Here is a 24,448-nt window from a genome sequence, read left to right on the forward strand (position 1 = left end):
TCCACCTCTCCCGCGGGCGCAGCGTCCCCGCCGGCTGTGGGCGCAGCCGCCCCGCCGCTGTCGCGGGCTCAGCCCCAGCTCCCCAGCGCCAGACGCAGCCTCCTGGCCAAGGCCTCGTGCGCTCGCCGCTTTCTGCCCCGCGACCCGGATCAATGGAGGGAAGGAGAGGAGGGGGAGATGGTGGAGAAAAGGGAGAGAGAAGGCGCTTAATTCCACGCACCCCGTAGCGACTGCGCGTCGGCCGAGACTGGGCTCTGGCCACGCGTCTCAGACCCCCAAGCTCGCTGGCCGTTCCCTTTGGGGAGGGTCGCCTGTTCCCCTCGAGTCCTCCACCCCACGGTGGGAGGGCGCCCACCACGTGCCGGGCCCCGCGCTGGGAACTTTACTGCTTGAACCCTGAATCTTCCCAACATCCTTAAACGGCGGGAACTGTTATCACCCACGCAGGGGGACGGGGGGACTGCGCGGGGGGCTCGCCGGGTTTGCGGCTAGTTGCAGAGCGAGGACTACTGGCGGGTCTGTGCGACACTGAAGCGCCGGTCACAGCCTCCAGCCCCTCAGCTCCGCCGGGTTATTGTCCAGTCGCCTGACGGCACCTGTTGCTGTCCTCGCTGGGCAAGAGGGGAGGAAGAAGAGAAGGACCAAGAGGATGACCAGGTGGCTTTCCCCCAACCTCCCGGGGCGCCGAGAGCCCATTCTTGGAGCGGGAGTAGCTTTGCACCTCAGAGAGGATGACCTCCCTTCTCCAGGAATCTGGTCCCGAGGGACGCAAGGTTTTGGAGAAATGCCCTCTTGAGGATCTGGGGGTCCAGGGGAGGGCACTGGGAGGAAGCGGAGGTGGCCGGAGTCGCGGTCGCCGGCCAGCGGGCTGGGGAGGACGCGCGGCTGAGCTTGCCGGTCCACGCGGTGACTGTGCGGCGCTTCCATTCAAACTTTCGGCAGACTTGGTTCAGGCGACAGCGAAGGTGTGACCAATCAGATTCCGGAGACGGGAATAAATTATGCAAATCACCATCTGGCGATGGGTCAGATGACTCCAGTACTTTAAAAAACTACTTCGCCGGGAGCTCGCGGTGTGACAGCGGCGAGCCCTGGCTTCCAGGAGGCGCGGGGCGAGGGCAGACCTGGTTCTGGCGCAAACCCGGTCCCACCCGCCCTGCCACCGCGCGCGGCTCGGTGAAGCCAGGTTCTCACTTTCCACCTTCTCATCTGTGCAGCCCAGCACCCTCCGGCCCAGCGGGGGCTGCCCACTTCTGGCCTCACCGGCTCAGATTTCTGGAAACACCAAGAGGGGTTTTTTGTTTGTTTGTTTTTTGTTTTTTAAAATTCCTGTTCCAGGGGAGGGGGTGTGGCTGGGAAGGATGAGAAACTGTGTTCCTCTGCTCTGTTTCTGGAGCGTCTATTGTTGCTTTGCCGCGGGAAGCCCCGCACCCCTTGGTCCAGAGGGACAGCTGGAAGGTAACGTGCATTTGTTTGTATTAACCCCCCTTCCCCCCACTTCTTTTCTGTGCTGGGGCCCCCTCTGTCTTGCCGACTCTCCTTCAGTCCCTCCTCGTTTCTAGGAAATCCTCCTTCCTTTCCCACTGCGCTGTCCATTTTCTCCTCCTAATCCGCCTTGGAGTCCACTTGTTCCTTGGAGCTTCTGATGAAGGCATCCCCGAGCAAGTCATGCCAGAGCCAACAGGCAGTAAGGTGCGCTGGTTCATGCCCTCTCTCCCGCCCCCAGCCCCTTCCATTATATGGGCCATTGATCGGTGCTGTCCAGCCTCCCCGGGTGCCTGCCAGCAGCTCTGAAGCCCTGGTCCTCGTCTTTGAACCTGGAGGTTTGCAAGGCAAGAAGGTTGTTAGAAAGAGCTGTCTCCTGGTGCCCTTCCTTTTAATCTCAGCGTAGATGTTGTGAAAGTGAAGGTGGCAGGGTGGCTGGCTTTGGTTTGATTAGTACTTGAAGGGAGTGTCTATCTGATAGGCAACTTGTGCCAAGAAGCTGCCAGGCTTATTCCCCCAGGTTGCCAGCCTCTTCCTCCCAAACACTCTTTCCACCCGCAACTCCTCCTCTTCCCCTTCCTCCTCATAGTTTCTACCTTTCCTTCCTTGGGTTCTTTGTGGCAGTCTCTTCCAATGGAGGCAGCCTGTTCTGGTGTGAGAGTCAGGTCACCAGAGCGAGTACTAAGTCAGCTGGTTAAGCAGTGAAGGGCTGGGGAGTCTCTAAACCAAACCCCATCGTTTCATCTTCTACTAATCTGCTGAGGATGGGCCAGTTAATGTTGGCCCATGTCAGCTTCTGTACTGTGGGAGGGTTAACTTGAATGAATGGAAAGCCTGGCTTTGTTTAACATGTTTCCAACTCTAGTGCTAACTAGAAGCATCACCTAGGGTAAGTTGCATCTCTAATTCCTCTCCTGTAAAATGCTAAAGTTCCTTCCAACTTCTGCATTCTGTGCTTCTGAGTATTTGTGAGTCATTTCATTTATTCCAAAAGGTACTGACTGCATGCATCAATGCAATCTTAGTGCCAGGCACTCTTCTGGGAGCAGGAGTGATAGCAGTGAACAAAATGGATGACAATCCCTGCCCTCATGGAGCTTAGACTTTGGTGGTGGGAAGGCAGACAGTAAACTCATTAAAATATAAATAGTGCTCAGTGTTACGGAGAAAAAGAAAGCAGAGGAGAGAAGCTTGGCGTGCTGGTGGGGGAAGGTGGTGCCAGTTTAGTATGCGGTCAGAGAATGCCTTCCTGAGTTGACCATTGAGCAAGAAGCTGAAGGAGGTGAGAGAATGAGCCATGAGGACATCTGGGTGAAGAGCAATCATGAAGTCACAGAGGCTGAAGTGACCCAGGCCAAAAGTAGTAGGACTGAAGCTGGAGAACTGTGAAGTCAGAGCAAGCCAGATGCCAAGGGGAACCTTCTTTGTCAATATGTGGAAGGAATCTAGGAGACTCCTTTGCTCCTAGATGTCCTCATCTGGTCTCTGTGTGAGTGGCTATCTGGGTAGAATTTGGGGAGCTGTCAAACTAGTTATGTCCACAGTTTTCAAATTCCTGCTAGTGGGGGCTTCTTGTTCATTACTTTCCTGAGAGTTAACCTGAGTTCTGCTCATGTGTATTTAGCTGCATTTCCTGGAACCTTATCCCTCTTACATCTGGTGCATTTTCCCTCTCTTCCCTGCTTCAACCACCCTCTCCACCACTATGGCCTCTCTTTCCACAATTCCTGTTGCTTCTTAACTCTGGGATAAATTAAGCTCCTGGGACGGTCATTTGGTATCCTTCCCCGATGATTGCTGGGTGACAGGAGAGTCTGATACTATCCTGTCACCCAGCTTCGCAGGGTGCTGAAAGGGCACTGGATGGGGCCATTTATGACTGTCTTATTGAAATAGTGTGGTGATGACAGCACCTACTTAGTGTTAAAAGGCCATAGACCACTGGGGACATGGGCTGCACTTTGGGAGCAGGGCCACCTCCTAGGTGAGCAGTGGAGCTGGAAGGAGCGGTTTTGCTGTTCTTAGAAGTTTCTCCATGGCTTTAGTCATGTATTTAACAAACCGGATGAATGCCTGGCACATGTCCACCACCACATGGCACACTGAGGATGCCCGGGGCCTTTGGAGAAAGTGCTGGAATCAAGACAGGAACACTTGGGGAAGCCCATTGCACAGCAGGCCAACAACCTCTTCCCTCCAATTCCAAACCACCAAATCTCTCACAACGGGAAAATTTGTTTGGTAACTCATTGGGCAACAAGACCTGGCCTTACCTGATCTGAACCCATTTGGCAGCAAAACCTGACCTGAGCTGACAGGAGCTGTTAATAATCTCTATTTTTGCCCTCAAGTATAAGTGGTCACGTATTTCTCTGTGGAAATATGTATGTTTGATTCATGGGGGATGCCACTGGGAGTGGTATATACTAGATAGTGTATATTCCATGATACCTTTCCAAACTCTGAAAATTTCTGAATTCTGAAACTCTCCTGAATTCTGAAACTTGCAAGCATTTCAGGAAAAGAGTTGAGGACCCATACTCTAAGAGTGGGAACTTGAGGGAAGAAAGAACTCATTTTGATAAGAAAGAAGAAAGAAAAGCCAAAAAGAGAATTATTTATTTTAGAGTCACAGTAATTAATACCAGTGACTAATTAATACTCATTAAGTATAGATCAGCTGTCCATTTTACAATGTCTTCACATTTCTTCTGGGAGGTGAAAAAGGAGCATTTAGCTGGTATGCGTACTGAAACCCAGATAGCTTAATTTTCTCGACTGAACTAGAAGTAGACCCTAGATCTCTCACTAGTCTGCTAGATGCACCCACACTCTGTTCTTTCTCCCCAGATGAGCTAGATAAACCCAGGCATGTCCAGCCTTCAGCCAAATCCTCTGTGAGGTTTAGCCTCCGCACTGCTAAGGACCCAGAGCATGAAGGATGCTACCTCTCCCTTGGCCACAGCCAGCCCTTGGAAGACTGTGGCTTCAACATGACAGCCAAAACCTTTTTCATCATTCACGGATGGACGGTGAGCCGGGGGAGGGAGCCGCTGCAGCTTTCCACAAGATTCGGTTCCCTTTGTTTTGGTCAATTAAAAAGAATACTGGTGCTTCCAGATTCCAAACCCTCTTCCCCCCTTTCCTTGTGGGCTGCTTGTATTTCAGACAGCTGTGAAGCATGTAATGGGCATTCGCTGAGGGGGCAATCTGGACTCCAGCAGGGTGGTATTAAATGCTGGCACACAACAGGCTTTCAGAAAGTGGCTCTCCGGAGGGCAGCGGCCCAGCTCCACTGGCTCTTAAGGACCTCTCTAATTACACTTAATTACACTGGTCAACCGCTGCCTTGAGGGGGCCCATCCCGCCATGAGAGCTGAGCTGAGCTGAGCTGTGTGAGGCAACTTGACTGGCTCTAAGAATCTGTGAGGAGCCAGCTGGCCGGATTGCTGGTCGCCCTTGGCATGGTGCCCTCCTGTTTGCATAGAGATAGCCCCGTTTAAAGGCACTGGGGCTCTTTATGTGCCCTAGCTGAGCAATTCACATTGAAAGGCCCATGACAAACTGCAACAAAAAAGGGCTTCAATGCTCAGCTTCAGAAGCTTTTGACCAGCCGGGGATTCATTCATTCATATAATGACAGTCTGCAGGAAAATGGCACTATTAAGGGAGCAGATTTCTGCCTGGGCTAATTGGGAGGGGACATTCCTCCTCTTAATGATGAGAAATTCATATCTGTTACATGCTTTCTGGGTCTTTCCGACTATCATCAACGGGGTTGTGGGCAGGAGGAGGGTACGTGCCTACCTACCTAGTGTGGATGGAGAGACAATTGAGGACCTGTCCGTCCATCCTCATCCCACAGCCTGCAATTGGAATCGTGTGTTTGAAATTTTTAAGGCCCCCTGTCAAAATGCAAATACGAACTGCCTGTGACTTACAAATAGGTTGCATTCCAGAAAGTTCTTTTATAATCTGCTTGGAACTTGGAACAGCAGTTTCCCAGAGAAGCGAGATTGTAAATGGCGTTTGGGTTCCCAGGCTAGGCACAGAAAATCTATTTATTTGATAATGTACTTGTGGATAGGTTTACAACTGGACCTGGTCACCATTTGTAACTCCATTTCTGTGGGAAAGTGTGTCTTGAGTTCTAATTTGGGATTCCAGGGACAGAGTTTCCCTTCTCTGGGGTCAAGAGGGATGGCAGAGATGGGTTGTGGGAAGGGGTCATTTGTGAACTCTGCATTTGCCTAGGAGACAGCATCTCCCTGCATCTCTAAGAGAGAAGCTAATTCTCCAGGGCAACCCTCCCCAGCTGCCTTTGAAGGGTGGACCAGGCCACTTGCCTGCCTGTGACAGGGACTAACCTCAGACTAACCTCATGTCAGTATCACCACCAACACATATCTCACAGTGGCCCTGTCAGACAGTGGGGCAACAGCAGAGGACGCCAGCTGGGAACATTTTCATGGGACAAACTGGAAAGGTAAAGAAAGACACAAGCCAAACACCCATGTGGCAATTCTGCCCATGGCTGGCCCTGCTCATGTGCAGATGGTTGGTCCCTGAATAGCCAATGTGCAGGTTCTAAAATCGGCTGGGGAGAAGGTCGTGGAATGCAATTCCATAGGTATTAAGATTTCAGAAATTCGGAAAAATAATTTTAAAAATGTTTCCCGTTTTCTCTGCAGATGAGTGGCATGCTTGAGAACTGGCTGCACAAACTGGTGTCAGCCCTGCAGACAAGAGAGAAGGATGCCAATGTGGTGGTGGTTGACTGGCTCCCGCTGGCACACCAGCTTTACACAGATGCGGTCAATAACACCAGGGTGGTGGGACACAGCATTGCACGGATGCTTGACTGGCTGCAGGTAACGGGGGATGGAAGGGACTCATTTCCTTCCACCAGTGGGATCTCAGACCTGAAGCCTCCTAAGAAATAGATTGCAGATGTGTGTGTCTATGAGCTTCCAGAGTCTGATCGAAATCTTTGGCATTGAAAGGTTTACTGAATTAAGGATTGCTTGAAATACTTGAAAGCTGGGACTTTTAATTCTTCATAGATCTCTGAATTTGTTCTGTTACTTTATTTGCTGTAAGAAAATTGGCCTCATAGGTTTTACTTCCTAATCTTAGAAATAATGCCCTTAGGTTGGTTGGACAGGCTTGTAATCTTAGATACCTACTGAAGCCTGCTCTGCCCTCTGAAGCGTGGCTGTGCTAAGGGTGGGGAGGGGGTTGGTTCAAAAAATGCAGCCTAATACCTCGTTTAAAATAATTGTGGAAAACAGATCTTGAGGTCTTGAATTTACGCTTTATAGGTTAATGATTCGCCTGAGATCAGCGGGCTTGGCAGGGGGCAGGCAGAGCAGGGGTACACTGTCAAAGTGTACCTGATCCAGCCTGACCTTCCTTGCACCCATGCAATCTGACGAACTCTGGTCAGGATTCTCGAGCAGTCCCTCTGACCTCTGCCTTAATTATTTTATAGAGTATTTCATAAAGTATGGTTCCCAAGCCTTGGGGTTATCTCCTCACTCCCACTATCTGAGTGCCCTGTCGGAGGATGACGCTTCTACTCTGGGTCTCAGGCTGGCTTGTGGTGGGGAGGTGGCAGCTCCTGCGGCTGGGAGGCAGGGCAGGGCCTGGGAGGGCAGGCAGGGAGTGTTCTGCTGCAGCGGCTGTGGCTGGCACTTCAGTCTCCAAAGAGGACGGTGGCTTTGACCGCCACACCACCACCCCTCCCTATCTTAGAAAGAACAGAAAACATGTAGGGAACAGCCAGTATGCACTCTAGTCACACCCTCCAACCTGCTCCCAGTACTTGGCATTTGAAGTGCCACCAAGTCCTTCTGGCCTGCCCTTACCTGGCTGTGACCCACATGTTGCATTGCCAGCGATGCCAGCAAGGCCCTAGGGAGTCTCTGTGCCCACAGCCCTGCATTTCCTCCTCCATTGTGACTGGGTTGTTGAATTGCTGGTGACTCTGGGGGCGCAGGACCACACTCTTCATTCATCTCACACACTTTGGTGCCATCCTGCAGGAGAAGGATGATTTTTCTCTTGGAAACGTCCACTTGATCGGCTATAGCCTTGGAGCGCACGTGGCTGGATATGCCGGCAACTTCGTGAAAGGAACAGTGGGCAGAATCACAGGTAAGCTCTGCTCCAACCCTCAACAGTGGGCAATCCCCAGCTCCCTCAGCTCTGCTGCCAACCTGGGTTTTCCAAACCAGAGTGCTCCCAAATGAGGTAGCTTGAGTGAGTCATAGAGGGTTAGCTTTGGAAGGAAACTGGAGAACATCTAATCCAGAGCATTTCAAATGTTCTTTTTAGTCATAGAACCTTTGTTTCAAATTAAACTTGCACAGGGCCCCAATATATGAGACAGAGAGATAGTAGTGTTAGCCTTGCAATTTGGGCCTTCCCCTTCCTTGGAGGAATCCCAGGATCTCAGAGCATCAGGGAATGCAGTTTGAAAACCCCTGGTCTAGCCCAACAGGTGAGGAAGCAGAGAGATGAGACAACTTGCTCACGGGCAAACAGCTAATAACTCAAGAGCAGAAGCTGGATGGAGCCCTGGCCTCCAGGCTTTTGGCTGTTCACTTTGGGTCTCCACCCATGATGCTCCAGGGACTCAAGGGGAAAGAATGAAGAGTAGATTCTAGTTTCCATGTGTGCGCCTGTAGTCCCAGCTACTGGGAAGGCTGAGGCAGAAGGATTGCTTGAGCCCAGGAGTTTGAGGTTACAGTGAGCTATGATGATGCCACTGCACTCTAGCCTGCGTGACAGAGCTAGACCCTGTCTCTAAAACAAAAGAAAACCACAGAACCAACAAAAAAAAAACCCTCCAAAATTCTAGTTTGAATTCTGCCTCCATTTCTATTTCATCTACCAATAGCCTCTTACCACTGTTAAGGTGGCATATTTATTAATGATGGCTAATGATAGCTACATATTTAGAATGGGGACTTAAACTTAGTAATTAAAGAGAGCTTTCTGATATCGATACCCAGGTGGTCAATAGAAAATCAAGTTTTCCATCCTTCTTGAAAACTGCACCTTAGTTAGTTTTTTATTTATTTTTATTTAAAAAAAATTTTTTTTACAGCCTCTGTCACAGGCTGGAGTGTAGTGGCCCAATCATAGTTCACTGTAACCTCAAATTTCTGGGCTCAAGCAATCCTCCTGCCTCAGCCTCCCAAGTAGCTGAGACTACAGGTGTGTGCACTGCCATGTTCAGCTAATTTTTAAAGTTTTTTGCAGAGGCAGGTTCTTGCTATGTTGACCAGGCTTGTCTTGAATGCCTGACCTCTAGGGATCTTCCCGCCTCGGCTTCCCAAAGTGCTGGGATTACAGGTGTGAGCCAACCTCGCCCGGCCCTTAGTGAGCTGTTAACTTGAGAGTTTGGATTAAATCATTTAATGGCTATGAAAAGTGTGAAAGGTTGTCTTTCCCATTTGGGGCCCCTCAAATATGTACACAGAGCTTCCTCTATGCTAACGTTAACGGTAAATTTGTTGCCCTGCACTTTTATCCTTCTTCCACATTATTTGATTTGTATTCACTCCAGCTTCCCCCTCTCCTCTAAGATAGTCAAGGTGGTCACCTAGAAGGAAAAATTTGAACAACTCTTCCTTGTAGAGTTTTCATTTTAAAACAGGACTTAGGTGGAAGAGAGTTCTTAGCAAAAGAATGACTTTTAGTAAAGGCAGAATTTCAGGTTTCAGTGACAAGCTGGTATGATAGTTTTGTTTTGTTTTGTTTTTTGAGAGTCTCGCTCTGTTGCCCTGGGTAGAGTGCAGTGACGTCATCATAGCTCACTGCAACCTCCAACTCCTGGGCTCCTGCCTCAGCCTCCCAAGTAGCTGGGATGACAGGCACGTGACACCACGCCTGGCTAATTTTTTTCTGGTTTTGGTAGAGACGAGAGTCTCACTCTTGCTCAGGCTGGTCTCGAACTCCTGACCTCAAGCCTTGACCTCCCAGAGTGCTAGGATTGTAGGCATGAGCCACCACACCCAGCCTGGCATGGTAGATTTTTTAAAAGAACATTTGTGAGGTTTTATGGGCCCTCCTCAATCACTGTCCCTGGGCTTAAGTCTAATATGTACATGCACTCACATGAACACAGATGCATGCACATTCTTTCAGATCCAACCATTGGATTTCCCGTAGTTTGAGAGATTTATTTTGATTTCCAAGACTGGGGGGACTGAGCTGTCCAAAGTGGGCTGTGTTTGTGTGGCCAACCCTTGACTGCTCATTAACCTGCTGCTGGTGCAGAGCAGTTTGACCTGAAGCCACTGTGGGTTCTATTGTCTGAGTGCCTCTTCCTGGCCCCCGAATGACAGGCTGGATGTTTCAGATCCAGGCCAGCTGGGTTCAAACTGCAGTGCACACCAGAGCCAGGACCCGGAGTGCTGTTGGCAACAAGCACACACTGCAGATCCTGCCTTTCCCTATTTCTAAATCTGAAATGAGATGGGGCTGGTGGGGGAACTTTCCAGTTCTTTCCCTCTGCCTGTTTGAGTGGCAGCTGCCGGGAGGAGGGCTTCTCCTGTGGTGGGCAGGGGAGCCAGGCGGAATGCTAATCAGTGCTCTGCGACATCTGCGTGGAGCATGGGGCCCGAGCACAACCCCTTCCCCCTGGCCTTTCTCTGTGGAGCAGGGGGCTGGGCTCTGTCCAGTGGCCAAGCAGCAGCCTGGAGGGTATTTGGCTCACCTGACATGCCTGTCATCCCCCCTTAGTTGGCAGATTTCCCATGGGCCTGTCGACCAGGTGGTCTCGGGGTAAGAAGAAGGAGATTGCAGCTTGCATGGGGTCTTGAGGCAGTGATGCCACCGTGCAGAGGCCACCAGGCGGTCCTTAGCCTGGGGCCTGCTAAGGGGATACCTGAACCCCAGTCTTGTTTGGGCCATAGGGTATGGACTGAGGCTTTCTTGAGTTTTACTCTGTTAGGCTTCTGAGAGGAGTCTGTGATAGGGAAGAGGTCATGTATTTCTAATTGCACCTGTGTCTACTTAGTTATAAATAAATAAGCAAGCAGATTAATTCACTTAAGAAATATGAGTTGTAAAAAACCTAAAATAAGCTAGGCTAGACAATGTCATGTTCGTCATGTGTGACGAGTACTTCATGCTCTCTCTGGGCCACACGGGGCACCCCTGCACATTTCACAGAGGGGGAAACCAGGACTCAGTGATGAGTAATGGGCCTGGTATCTTGCGCCCTGTAAGTAGCAGGGCCAGGGTTCAAACCCAGGCTGTCAGAGTCCACAGCCTGCACCTACCCACGCGGCCACGCCGCCTCTCTTCTATGGGGGGAGATAAAGGAGCTGTTGAAGTACCGCAGGCTCTGCCCTGCTTAGGCCAGAATCCACAGCCCCGGAGGTTCTCCTGCTTGTGTGTGTGTGTGTGTGTGTGTGTGTGAGTGTGTGTATGTGTGTGTTTGTGTGTGCGTGTGTGTGCGTGCGCTCACCCCTGGTGCTGGACAGGGCATATTGGGGGAGTCTATGAATGGAAGAAGTGCAGGTTCTTCAGCTTCATCTTCCCTGTTTTGGAGGGGGGAGCTCTCCTTTTCATTCCTAGTTAAAAACGTATATTGTGCCACTTTCCCCTGAGTCTGTGGGCCACAGAATACGTGTCAGGGACAGTCGGAGCGGGGCAGGCTGCCTCAGTCCGGGTAGGTGAAGGCCCAGCCTGCCCGGCAGCGGGCCGTGAAGCCCCCTCAGCCGCCTGCATTCCTCCAGCACAGCCTGGTTTCCATGGCGCTGACCGTCTGGTGGGGACCTTTGTTCATACTGAGCAAAGAGCCTCTCTTGTATTGGTTGCAAAGCAGAATTTTCCTTTCTTTTCTTTTTTTTTTCCCTCCAAGGGGCATGGTGGGGAGAGGCCACTTGTGTCAGTACTGTGGTCCTTGCAGCCTCTAAAATGGCTCATTGTGGGCTATGCTGGGAGGACACTGCTTTTGTGTCATCTTTCTTTTGAGTCAGGGGCTCTGGATGAGCCCCCAAGCAGTCCGGGCTCCCCTTCTGCCTCGGTCATGCATAAATTTATCTGAACTTCTTCTGGAAACTATTTAGAGTTTCAGCCTCTACCAGCTGCCATGAGTAATGAGTTCTACAAGTTGACTGTCCACCCTAGACAATAGCTCTGCCTTTTGTTTATGCTAAAATTACCCTTTCAAGTCTCCTGATGCGCTCCCTGGTGCTATTGTGCTGGGGTCTGGTGAACATGGTTCTGCTATCTGGTGCTTCCTTTCAGTACTCTGTTCTTGGTCACATCTGCCCCCGGCCTCAGTGTTTCTAGAACAGGGTTTCTCAGCCTAGGCACTATTGACTTTTGGGGCTTTGTTGTGTGTGTGTCTATGTGTGGGGGTGTCTTGTACATTGTAGAACGTTTAGCTACATCCCTGGCCTGCCCCCACTAGATGCTAGTAGCTCCCCCCAATCCCACAGTTACAACAAACAGGTCTCTAGACAATGCTAGATGTCCCCTGTGGGGCAGAATCACTCCCGGTGGGGAGCCACTGCTCTAGAGGCCCCTCCCCTGCAGCACATCTTGCTTCTGAGCTTTCTCCAGTTTCTCCCTGTGTGTCTACGGGACAACGAGGCCTCCCCGTTGGGATGAATCTGGTTCTTGTAATCACCTGGGCTTAGTAATAGCAGCTAATATCAACAAGCACTTACTCTCTTAATATTGCACATGAACTGTATGAATTAAGGCGTTCAGGTTCCATTTTATGGATGATACTGAAGCACAGGGAAGTTTTCAACATTTGGTTCACAGACCACCTATTTTTAGGACCACCTGGGGAATCCATCTGTATTTCTGGGCTCCATGCCCCACCTACTGATCAGAGTCTCTAGGAGTCCCAGGGCCTGGGAATCTGCATTTTATGCTTTGTAAGTTCTTTTCTTTGAGTGGTTCTTTGCATACCTGTGGTTCTAAAATTAAAAGGTGGTGAGAAGTCTCTCTTGCTGTTGCAGCTACCTGCTCAGTTCCCTTCCTTACCCTCTCCCTCAGCGCATATACACACAGACAGCTAATTGCTTGTGTGTCCTTCTGGAGTTTTTTTTATAGCTACACGTGGAATCTAAATTTTTAACAAGATGCCCAGTGCTATTTGTGCAGTTTCAAATGTGAGAACCAGTGCTGCTGGCCTGCTCAATACAGGAAGTTTGGAGGCAAAAGGATTTTCTCACTGTGGCTGTAAAACAGGAATTCTGATGGGTTGGTATGTAGATTCCCGGTGCGTTGGGTGCAGCCTCCTCTCTCACCAGCCCACCCTGGGCCTAACTCATACCTAAAGGAAGGGGAAGAGTAAGTCCACATACAAATAGCTCAGTTTGGGGAGACTGAGTTCTCCTTCCAGAAGGATGTAGGCAGTTTAATTATTCTGTAAAAATGCAGCTGAATTTTGCCACTCTCAGCGGCAGAATGAATGGGAAAAATGGCTTAGTTTCAGGCAGCCAGAGTCCTTTCTAGAACTGCTCTAGTTCTAACAATCTATGATTCCTCAGAGCTGTGTGGCAGGTGAACCTTGTGGCTAGTTTACTGGGTCACCTGAGCAGTCAGGACAGGTGAAGCCTTCAGAATAAAGTGTAAGTTCTGAAACAACATTTGGAAATGGGTTCCTTAGTTTCTGCCATGCCTTCCATGTCTTGATTCACGGGGCCGGGCTCAGAAGGCATCTTCATTCTGCACACGCGGACTTCACTTTACATCATGACTCCTCGACTTGGTGCATCTGATGTAGTCCGTCGTGGGCCCTCCTTTTCTTCCAGGTTTGGATCCTGCCGGGCCCATGTTCGAAGGGGTGGACATCCACAAGAGGCTGTCCCCCGACGATGCAGACTTTGTGGACGTCCTCCACACCTACACGCGTTCCTTTGGCCTGAGCATTGGGATTCAGAGGCCTGTGGGCCACATCGACATCTACCCCAATGGGGGTGACTTCCAGCCAGGCTGTGGACTCAATGATGTCTTGGGATCAATTGCGTATGGAAGTGAGTTCCTTTTTTTTCTGCTTCATGTTTGACTCGGTATAAACCTATTTCCTTCTAAATCAGCCAGAGCCATTAGTGTTCCCAGCACTGTTCATTTCATTATTCCCACCTCCCCCCACAGAGGCCCTCTAACCCTGTGTTTAATGTTTCTCAGCATCCCACAAACTGTTAATAGCCATCCAGTGGTCCCTGCTGTGCGTTCTCTTGCTTCAAGATCACAGCTGTTATTGATTAATTTCGTTTCTTCTTTTTTGAGACAGGGTCTCATTTTGTTGCCCAGGCATGAAGGTAGTGGCATCACCATAGCTCACTGCAACCTCAAACTCCTGGGCTCAAGCAATCCTCCTGCCTCAGCCTCCCAAGTAGCTGGGGCTATAGGCGGGTGCCACCATGCCCAGCTAATTTTTCTATTTTTTATAGAGATGGGGTCTCACTCTTGCCCAGGCTGGTCTCAAACTCTTGGGCTCAAGCGCTCCTCCCCCTCAGCCTCCCAGACTACTAGGATTATAGGCATGAGCCACCTTGCCCAGCCAGATTAATTTCTTTATGACAAAGAGAATACATGCATGTTTGTTGGAAAAAAAATCAAGCAGTATGGATTTGCATAAAACGAAAAGTAAAAAGTCCCCCACTCCCACTGCCACCCTACTTCCACTCTTCAGACATAGCCAGTATGAACATTTTTGTTTATATCCTTCCAGGCTTATTTTTTTGCAAGTTTATGTGTAAGTATTTTTTTTTCAAAATTACATTGTTCTACAACTTTCATTTTTCAGTTATAATATATTATGGATATTCTTAAACATGAGAGCACATATATTTACTAACCTTATTCTTTTTATAGGCTGTATAATATTCCATAGCATGGATATACTATATTTTAATTTTTGGTAACATTTTAAAGAAGCAAAACCAAGAGGCTTTCTCTATTCACTTAAAATTTATCTTCCGAATGCCTGGGCACATTCTTAGCAGACTTGGACTGAACTGAATTCGATGCTGAAACTGACATGTAGTCCAGTGACAATCCCTTTCTGGGTTTCCCATCCTCTTACTGCCTTGGATGCTGGCAGCGTCTATATCTTGGCCCCCGTCAGCTCTCTGCACTCTGATGCGCTGCCCTCTGGATATTCCACTCTTTCACTCATTCTCCTCTCTCCCAATGTGATTAATATCCAAGTAGCCACACAGGGCTTGCATGTCCATGCAAGGGGAGTTCACTCCTGCCCCAGGCTATGGGATGATGGCATTTCTTAAGGCTGGTGCTGCCAGTGAGGCAGGGTTGGGGGTGGGTTTGCCAAATTTTTTTTAAAGGTCCCAGGAGTTACTTAAATTATTGGCTTTAGCCTCTGGTTACAAGAAATAATGATGTACGATGGGCCAGAAAATCCAAATTATACTCCTAACTTTGCAACCAACTATCTGTATGACCCTAAGCAAGTTACCTCACATCTTTGGGCCTTTGGGTGATAATCTGTAATTGAAGGGATTGGACTGGAATGAGGTTGGTAAACATCTTCTTAAAGAGTCAGCTAGTAAATATTTTAGGCTTTGTGGGCCGTATAGTCTCTGCTTTAACTACTCTAACCTGCTGTTGTAGCATAAAAGCAGTCATAGACAATATGTAAATAAATGAGTGTGACTATGTTCCAACACAACTTTATTTACAAAAACAGGTAGCCAGCCAGGCTTGGTGGCACACGCCTGTAGTCCCAGCTACTTGGGAGGCTAAGGTAGGAGGATCACTTGAGCCTAAGAGTTTGAGGCCAGCCTGGGCAACATAGTGAGACCCTATCTCTAAAAAAACAAAAACAAAACAAAAGGTAGTCAGCCTACAAGCCATATTTTGCTGAGCTCTGGATTAGGCGATGTTTAGCATTTGACCCATTTTCGACATTTTGTGACTGTACAACTGTATTAGGAGTTAGTGACTCATACTGCACAACGGGTCTGCATCACCATATTTAGCACTTATTATATGCATCCTCTTGCTCTTTATTGCTTTGTGTGTATTAGTGCTGTCTTCCCACCAAGGCAGTGAACAGTTAGGCAGCAGAATGGCCTTAAATTCTTCTATATCCCAATAGAAGCCCAGCACACCATGGGACATAAATTAAGAAACAAAACAAACAAAAATATTAACGGCAACAATAAACGGCTATCAGTGATGAGGTGTACAGGACTTACCGAGTGGTCCAACCATCGAGAAGGGCTCACCTTGCATGCTCTCTGTCTGTCCCGCCCCCAGCGATCACAGAGGTGGTGAAATGTGAGCACGAGCGGGCTGTCCACCTCTTCGTGGACTCCCTGGTAAATCAGGACAAGCCGAGCTTTGCCTTCCAGTGCACCGACTCCAACCGCTTCAAAAAGGGAATCTGTCTCAGCTGCCGGAAGAACCGTTGCAATAGCATCGGCTACAATGCCAAGAAAATGCGGAAGAAGAGGAACAGCAAAATGTACCTTAAAACTCGGGCAGGCATGCCTTTCAGAGGTAACCTTCAGTCCCCGAAGTGCCCCCCAGGAACGCCCTTGATACCTCCCTCTTAATACCACGCTGCAGAGCAGGGCCCATTCCAGCTTAGGAGATGCAGCCAGCACAGTTAACTCACATCATTGCAAATCAGATTCCACTGTGCGTGTCCTAGGAGAGCTAATCTTTAAAAAAATAAATGGCGGGGACTCCTTCTGTGATGTGACTGTCAGCCCACAATCACAATATCAATATCTTAAATTTCCATCTTGCATTTAACTTTCAAAGCTGTTTCGTATTTGTTTTCTCATTTGATTATTACAACAAATCTGAGGTAGGATGAACAGGGGAATAAAATAATATCATAACATTTTTATAACATGTTATAAATCCATAGGCTTTGTGGGTATCACGGGTATTGTGAGGCCCAAGGAGGTTAATACTTTGGTCCTTAATCCAGGGTCACGTAGCTAGAAAGTAGCTAGGCCAAGTTCCCAGAAGTCTCCCGACCCCCAAGTTTGGGGCTCCTTCTTCCATACTGCAGCAGCCTCTTATGCCATTGGACAGAACAAGACCAGAGAGGGAGGCTAGAGGCTGGGATAGACTGAAAGGACATTAATTCCTAAAAACTCAGTGTGCTGGGTGACTCGGTTTGGGTCAGGGGTGCTCTGCCATGACAAGCAAGGCTGGGCTCACAAATGTCTTTGTTCTGCTGTCTCCGCAGTTTACCATTATCAGATGAAAATCCATGTCTTCAGTTACAAGAACACGGGAGAAATCGAGCCCACCTTTTATGTCACCCTTTATGGCACTAATGCAGATTCCCAGATCCTGCCTTTGGAAATGTAAGTTGCAAGTTTCCTTTGCTGGGTTCCAGACCGAGAACAAATTGGTTTGGGAATAAGAGAGCACAAGGGAGCTTGCAAACCCGTGCAGGGTGCAGCAGAGTGTAGTCTGATGGCTTGGGGGAGGGGCTGGGTGGTCCTGCTGGCCTCTGCAGTCCTCTCTCTGGCTGTGCCTTTTCCACCAAGCCATTGACTCAGAATGTTTCCGGGAGGGAAGCTCCCAGGATGAATCAGCAGCGTGAGAAGCTGCAGATCAGCCGCTGCGTGAGCTGGACAGAAACTGCTGTTTCATCCCAGGCAACGCCTGACACCTGAGGCTTTAGGCCATCTGGAACTTCATATACGTCATCTCTGGACCTTTCCTAATGATCTGGCTGTGGGAGGGGCACATAGCAATGTGTGTGTCTTTGTGGAGTACCCACGAGGGACAAAGTGCCACATCAAGTAGTGTTGGGAATGTGAAGAAACGTCACATAACTCGCTTCTCAGGGCTCAGGGTCTAGCTGGAAGACCAGCTTTGTACAAACACTCACACTTATGCACAGATGGGGCGAGGCAGGCCATGCCAAGAGCCACCTGAGAGGGACAGGCAGGAAGCAGCTAGGAGTTCAGAGGGAGACAGATGCCCGTGGGCTTAAAGGAACAGCACACTGTTGAGTGGGGATGGGGATGGGACATCCTTATGTTTCCTCATTTCTGCTCTGTCTTGGTCCTATCTCCCCAGGAAGTAGCACACATGGGGAGATGCTCAGGACGGTTTTGATAAGAAGCTGGGGTGCTGTGGGCATAGTTATCTTTCTGGTAATGTGGAGCACAGCTGAGCTTCCACTTTTGTCCTGCTGGTGGGACGTGGAGGCCAGTGGCAGGGGAGGGACCTCATACGTGTCTCTCTCCAGTCAGTGCCGGGTGGGTGCTGTCGCCCTACTCAGTGTGGTAGTTTTCCAGACGGCAGGGGAGTGAGATCAGCTTCTCTCTCGCCTTGCAGAGTGGAGCAGATCGGGCTGAATGCCACCAACACCTTCCTGGTCTACACTGAGGAGGACTTGGGAGACCTCCTGAAGATCAAACTCACCTGGGAGGGCACATCTCAGTCTTGGTACAACCTGTGGAAGGAGCTGCGCAGCTACCTGTCTCAGCCCCACAACCCGGCGCGGGAGCTGAACATCAGGCGCATCCGGGTCAAGTCTGGGGAAACCCAGCGCAAGTGAGTGCCCTGCCCCTCTGCCCCGAGGGAAGGGCGAGCAGACTTGCACCTCCGTGGCATCCTCTCCTCTGTGAGGCGCCCACCCTGGGTCCCTCCTTAGCCAGAGCACGCAGGCAAAACCCCAAGTGACTCTCAGATCAAGGCTTCTGTCAACCGTTGCACATCTCCTGTCCTGACCGCAGGCCCTTGGCTGGGAGGGGAGGGCGAGTGGAGGCTGGAATTCAGCCCTGTTCTGTCTGCCAAGCCCGGGGTCGGTCCAGAGAAAAGGGAGCTTCTCCTGGAGAGGGCTCTTTAGGCGCACTGCCTTGTTGATCCGTTTACTGTGGGGTCCATGCAGCCAAAAGGCTTTGCTTGCTGCTTCTGTCCCGAGCAAACCGGAGTATCCCGTGCAGGGCGCCCCCAGGGGTGAGGTCTGTGGGAGGGGCTGATTTTCCCCAGTATCCTGCTTTCGGAGCGTTGTTACACCTCTCCTGCAGAGGCTCTGAGTCAAGGACGTGGGACTGGGGTCCCGACTTCAAGGAACAGAGAATCCTCTGTGCCACGCCAGCTGGCACTTTCCCCATTTCTTTTAACCCCATGCCGCCTAGCATGAAGGATCCAGACCTTTGTATCGGCCCCTAACACCGTGCCTTGACTCTCTGAGCAGGCTTCTTTCTAAACAGAAGCCAGGGAGGGCTCAACGCCAGGGAAGCCTGGGAGACCTTTGTCAAGAGAGGAGGGTTTCGTGAACCAAGTCCTTCAGCCGACCTCTGGAGAGGTCACTGCCAGCCTCGGCATGGGAGGAAGCTGCTTTGTCCCTCCTCTGGCATTTTCTCCATTGCAATTCTTCACGTCTTGTTTATATTCACCGGCTGTGGCCCAGCGTGGCTGACAGCCGAGGGAAGAGAAGTAGAGATTTGGGGCCCTTGGCAGAGTGATTTTGGTGTAGACAACTGCCAGCTGTCGGTGCCAACTTGTGATCTAGATAATTGCGTATCTTTTTACTTCTCTGGGCTCTTGTAAGTGCATAGGCCTATGGGTGTGATGGCTTAAAGACGATCCTTTTTTTTTAAATAAAATATTTCAAAGAAAATCACTACTGCTGAGACTTAACAAATGTAAACGGTTTTCCCTACTGGCTTCAGATATAAGATTTTAAAAAAGTAAAACATAACAGCTATAGTTGGAGCCCCTTAGTGCCCTCCCCTGCCCTATTCCTTTCCTTTCACACCAAATGTAACTAATATTTCAACATTCACTGACTAATGTTAGTGTGTTTCTTTCTCTCTGTTTTTATACCATTAGTACTTCTGTTTGTATCCATAAACAATGTATAGAATTGTTTTGCATGCTTCTGAATTTTACATGAGTGGACATATAATTTTACAAGTTGTTTTTTTCATTCAAACATTGTGAAATTTATCCAACATATATAGTTCTACTCTACTTGCCTTTAACTCCTGTATATAAATTACCAATGTACCTACAATAGTTTTTACCATTGTTCTGCTGAATATTTAAGTTGTTGCTACTCTTTTGTATCAACAGTTACAAATAGTGCTGAGATGAACATCCTTGTATATTTTCCTTGCACCACATGCAGGAGGACTTCTTTTCGGCATGTGTACTAAAAAGTGGAATTGCTGGGTTGTAGTATATGCATTCTCTAGCCTGCCCAGATAATATTGAATCCATCTCCAAAATGGTTAGACTAATTTTAAATCTTAGCCATAGAATAAGATTTCCTTTTTTGCTGCCTCTGCACCAACATTTGGTGGAGTATTTTGCCTTTCTGGTAGGTATAAATGGGTCCACTGCACTTCCTGATTGTGAGCAAGGGAGGTCATCTTTTTACATGTTTACAAACATATAGGTCCTAAGGTTTTTAGAGCTTCCTGAGGAAGGTTCTTAAACTGTTTTGAATGTGGCTTTTGTCCTGCTGCAGCGTCAGGTCTGGCGCCCTTACGTTTATCAGTCACGTGGTCATGCTAATCACTCACCACTGAGGCTGCATCCCTAAGTTATAGGGAAATGGTTCTTGGACCCCTGATTCTTTCTTGTGATCTTGGCTGTCCACTGGCTGAATCTGATTTTGACTTGCTGCTACTTTCGGGTTGCTCTTGTCAATCAGTTGGTGTTTCTGGAGCATTGGACTGGAGGTACCTTGAATTTCTCCATTCAAGGAGCTTATAGTCCAGCCGAGAAGTCAACCTATAGAGGAATCCACAAGCAGTTTCAAGCAGGGTATAACATTTTAAAATAAAACAAAGCATTCATTTTTAACTCCATGCTATAAGAAATAATGAACAACATTTACAAAAGACACATTTAAATAAGGCTATACTTTTTCCCCAAAGTTGAGAGGTCTAAGGGAGGGGTAGGTTAATGAGGACTCGGACAGTCAGGGAGGCTTCCAAGAGGCAATGGCCTTGAATGGCAGGTGGCCTTTTGGATAGACAGACAGAAGAAGGTAAGAAGTATGGCTGAGGCTGCATGAGGCCCAATCATGGAAGCTTAGAGTCCTTGTAGTAGCAATGGGGGTTCTGAGGGCTCTTGAGTCAGGGCATGGCACGATGAAGCTCCCCACAACCCCACTCCATTAGCCTCGGGTCCATAAGGCACAGTCTGAATTCCCTCTAGAATTTCAGCTACATCTGTGGTTTCTTTTTCATCCTAGATTGACATTTTGTGCAGAAGACCCTGAGAACACCAGCATATCCCCTGGCCAAGAGCTCTGGTTTCACAAGTGCCGGGATGGCTGGAGAATGAAAAACGAAACCAGGTAACCAGGACTTTCTCATTTTTTCCACTCAGCACATGTTGACTGATCACCTGGCATGTGCTGGGCATGGATCTGGGTGCTTGGGATGCAGCAGGACCAAAACAGATAAAGTTCCCTTCCTTTAGGAAGCTGACCTTCTGCTAGAAGGACATAGAAATATAAGTGAAATGTCATACGTAGCATGTCGGAGGGTGTTAACCTCCTTTGTGCCTCTCCCTGTAGGTGCTCATTGCACGTGGCCTCATGGCCTGAGGTCTTCTCAGTAACTAAGTCCCCAGGTTGGTGCCTGTGCCCTGCTGTCTTTGATTGGTACCTTCTCTGTAGCCACCAGGGCTGTGGGAAGGTTCCAGGGTTCCTAGCTTCCTTCTGGGCACCAGGTCAGAGTGGAGAGTGGAATGGGAGGTAAAGGAGAGGCACAAAGCATATTTCCCTTTTTTTGGCTTTCTGCAACCCAGGTTGGTTCTGCCCCTCTTTGAGCAACAGGAATGCTCACGTACGTGGATCCGAGTCAGACAGAGGGGTTGTCATGTTTCCTTGTCCCATTGCCCCATGCTGGAATCCCATTCTTCAGGCTGAGGAAGGCCCATCTCGCCCTCTGAGCCTACACACTTGCTGGAGAGCAGGGAGACTGTCTCTCCACTTATTCCTGCCCCCACCCCTTGCCCTAACCAGGGAGATAATACTGCTACTGCTGCACACGGGGCACTCAGTGTGGGCCCATCCCGCCTCCAGCGATTTGCATAATCACTCGTTTATCATCGACTCCAGGAGGCAGGTGTTGTTATCCCTGTGTACAGATGAGAACTGAGGCTCCAGGAGATTAAGTCACTCCCCCAAGGTCCCCCAGTGATGGCAGAGGGACGATGTGAAGCGGGTGGGTCTACTCTAAAGCCTGTGCTCCCAAGCACGGAGCTTCCCCTCACCCCAATGAACCACCTCACCTGGGGCTGGGTATCAATTATCCGGCAGCTGAGCTCGTGCACTGGGGTCCCCTGTGATTAACCGTCTGCCAGCCTTAAGGCCGGGCTGCACCCCAGCTGCTCTGTCTCCTGTTCAGGAGTATCGGCACGACCACAAGCACAGTGATCACAGGACTTGTGGGGACTGAGAACTGCCCGTCTAATTAAGGGACTCAGTCTAGCGTAGGCTCATGGGATTTTCTGCTATCACAGCAGTTTAAATTCTTTATGTTTGCATTTGAACTTATGCCTCTCAAAGTGTTTCTATATATACATTAACTTCATTGATCCTTAGAAGAGCCATGTAGATTGGACACACCCAGGAAGGACTGCTATTCTTATGATAAGAGATAAGATATTTTATTCTCCTTTTCTGCTCCAGAACTTCATCACTGTTGAGAACTATGGCTCCCCTTACACTACTTCTTTTAGAAAACAAATCACCCCTTCCCTTTCCCTCAAAGGAACAGAAAACCATAGGAGCCCAAGTAATAAGGTAACTATGGTTTTAAGTCATGGCAGCCCTAGACATATACGTGACACCTTCAGTATTCCCCCTCCTGACATGGGTACTGTCCACCTGTTCACCAATAGGGAGACTGAGGTTCAGAGAGGTTCAATGGCATGTTCGTGTCAGCGAGGCTAGAATCACCAGGTCTCTGGACTCTCAGTCTTGCCCCTTCCTGCCATAATCCAGCCTCTCTTGTGTTTCTAGATCGAGGCGAAGAGGACACTTTGATAATTCTTCCCACACGTGTGTGTGTGTGTGTGTGTGTGTGTGTGTCGGGGTGGGTATTGTGCTAAGTATGCAAATGCAAAGACTGTGGTGTATGCAACTAGGAGCCCAGGGACAGCTCTAGTGTGCTGTTTCTCAAAGTGAATTTGTGGCTTGCTGGGTGAGAGGGAGAAGGAAGCACTCGGGATCTTGTCCATTTATTCTGAAAGGAGAGCAGGTAAAATAGTCCACAGGTGTGTCAGAAAGCTGAGTCTTGGGGTGTGGAGAGCACGTTCCAGTACAGGCTTGCATATTTGCTGGGACGTGAGCTGACGTATGCCCCTCTCTCGTGGTTCCTTCCAGTCCCACTGTGGAGCTTCCCTGAGGACGCCCGGGGACGGTTTGCCAGCCAGGACCCCTGCCACCCAAGCACATGGAGGAAAGTTACCGCCGAGGACCCACCCGATGGCAGGACCCCTCCCCACCTTGACCCTGGAGCATCAGGAACAACTTGTCTCCTATGACGGCTGGCACTTCTGGCCGGAGGGGACTGCACTGCCGAAGCTCCTGTTGCCTCTAGGGTAGCTCTCACTGCACACCTCGGGCGATGCCTCTAGGCACCGAGTCCAGACGTGCGTGTGAGCGGCCGAGCCCGGGCCTCTTGCCCTGCACCCCGGGTGGGTTTCTCGGCTGCTGCGCGAGCCTGACTGAGCTTGGCCCATCCAGGAACGTGGGCTCCGAAGTGGCTCTGAGGGGAGGGCTGTCAGCTGCTTGGCCTGACTTGAGCCTTAGGGAGAGGTCTTTCCACTGGGGGCTGACTCATGTCAGGATGGCAGGCCTGTTACTTGTCCACCCAGAGAGGGGACAGCAGACCCGGGCTGGTGCTGAGGCCGTCGCTGTGGGGTTTCTCGTGGCTGTACTGACATTCCGTCTTGTTCTGCAAATCACTCTCTGAAGCACACATCACTGGCTTTCTTATTTTTCCTTTGTTCGTTATTTGATTGAACAAGCATTTATTGCGCACTTAAAGATTAATTAGCATGTGGCAGTAGACGCATTACTAAGAGGCATTACTAACCCCTTCCCGTTCGAGTATAAATGTGGTGAAAGGCAGGAGGGGCGTTGGCAGGGGCTACAGGATGTAAGAGTCAGGGATCCCGAGGCCATGAATAGTTTGTACCTATTTCTTCTTAGTTAACACGCGCCATTTCCCCTAAGAGTGACACGTTTGGTCACTAGCAGAATAGCAAGCAGAGTATCTTACCTGCTGGGGCCAGAATGGTGGGCAGTTGCCGGATATGGCTGCTTTGGAGCAAAATCTCTTCTATTCAGGGAGATGGAAGGTGTTCCATTTGTAATCCCTGTCTGTTTATCCAGAAACCAGCACCTGCCAGAGAGAGCTGGCTCTAAGATTTAATACAGTGCTTTTCCTTTTTGAAATACCTTGCTTTAATACCAGTGCCTTTTCTGTGTTGAACTTCTTGGAAAAACCTCCAATTCTAGGTCCTTTTTTTTTTTTAATTTCAAAATTTTGATTAAGAGGGTACAAGTGGTTTTTGGTTTTTTTTTTTACATGGATATCTCATATAATGCTTCAGTCAGGGCTTTTGGTGTGCCCATCACCAGAACAATGTTCATTGTACCCAACACCCACCCTCCCCAATTTGTGGTTTCTCATATCTAGGTCTTGATTTGAATTAATATATCTGATACCTGAGAAACGCATTTATACTTTTCAAAAGTTTGCATGTGTGTCACCTAGTTAGAGTGAGGTGAGCAGGGCAGCTATTATTATCCCTATTTTACAAAATTGAGGCTTAGGGAGTTTCAGCCACATGCCTAGAATTATATACCAAGTTGGTGGTGCAGCCAAACTGAGGGCCCAGGTTTTCTGAAGGCAAAGTCCATGGTGCAAATCATCTCTGAAACTTCATGAAGACATCTACAGCCATTTCCCACCAATATGCTCCAGATGCAAGATAAAGAAGGACTTTTTTT

The 24,448-nt window shown here is 49.3% G+C and overlaps 1 protein-coding gene across 1 annotated transcript; it reads left to right on the forward strand.

The window, feature by feature from the left end:
• The first annotated feature begins 1,088 nt into the window (after window positions 1-1,088).
• On the forward strand, window positions 1,089-24,026 carry LIPG (lipase G, endothelial type). Its single transcript, XM_045528027.1, has 10 exons — window positions 1,089-1,458; window positions 4,336-4,517; window positions 6,177-6,356; window positions 7,530-7,641; window positions 13,275-13,496; window positions 15,745-15,987; window positions 16,691-16,811; window positions 17,797-18,015; window positions 20,672-20,776; window positions 22,814-24,026. Exons 1-10 carry the CDS (start codon window positions 1,362-1,364, stop codon window positions 22,833-22,835), a joined length of 1,503 nt encoding a protein of 500 aa, XP_045383983.1. The 5' UTR covers window positions 1,089-1,361; the 3' UTR covers window positions 22,836-24,026.
• The last annotated feature ends 422 nt before the right edge of the window (window positions 24,027-24,448 follow it).

The sequence above is a fragment of the Lemur catta genome, chromosome 16 (assembly GCF_020740605.2).
Source record: "Lemur catta isolate mLemCat1 chromosome 16, mLemCat1.pri, whole genome shotgun sequence".
NCBI lineage: Eukaryota > Metazoa > Chordata > Mammalia > Primates > Lemuridae > Lemur > Lemur catta.

Bases quoted from the DNA above. Each gene is read 5' to 3' on its own strand.
- LIPG (XM_045528027.1), top strand. From the start codon at position 1,362: ATGAGAAACTGTGTTCCTCTGCTCTGTTTCTGGAGCGTCTATTGTTGC. The intron at 16,812-17,796 runs GTAAGTTGCAAG...CTCGCCTTGCAG, and splicing joins CAGATCCTGCCTTTGGAAAT to AGTGGAGCAGATCGGGCTGA. The intron at 20,777-22,813 runs GTAACCAGGACT...GGTTCCTTCCAG, and splicing joins AGAATGAAAAACGAAACCAG to TCCCACTGTGGAGCTTCCCT.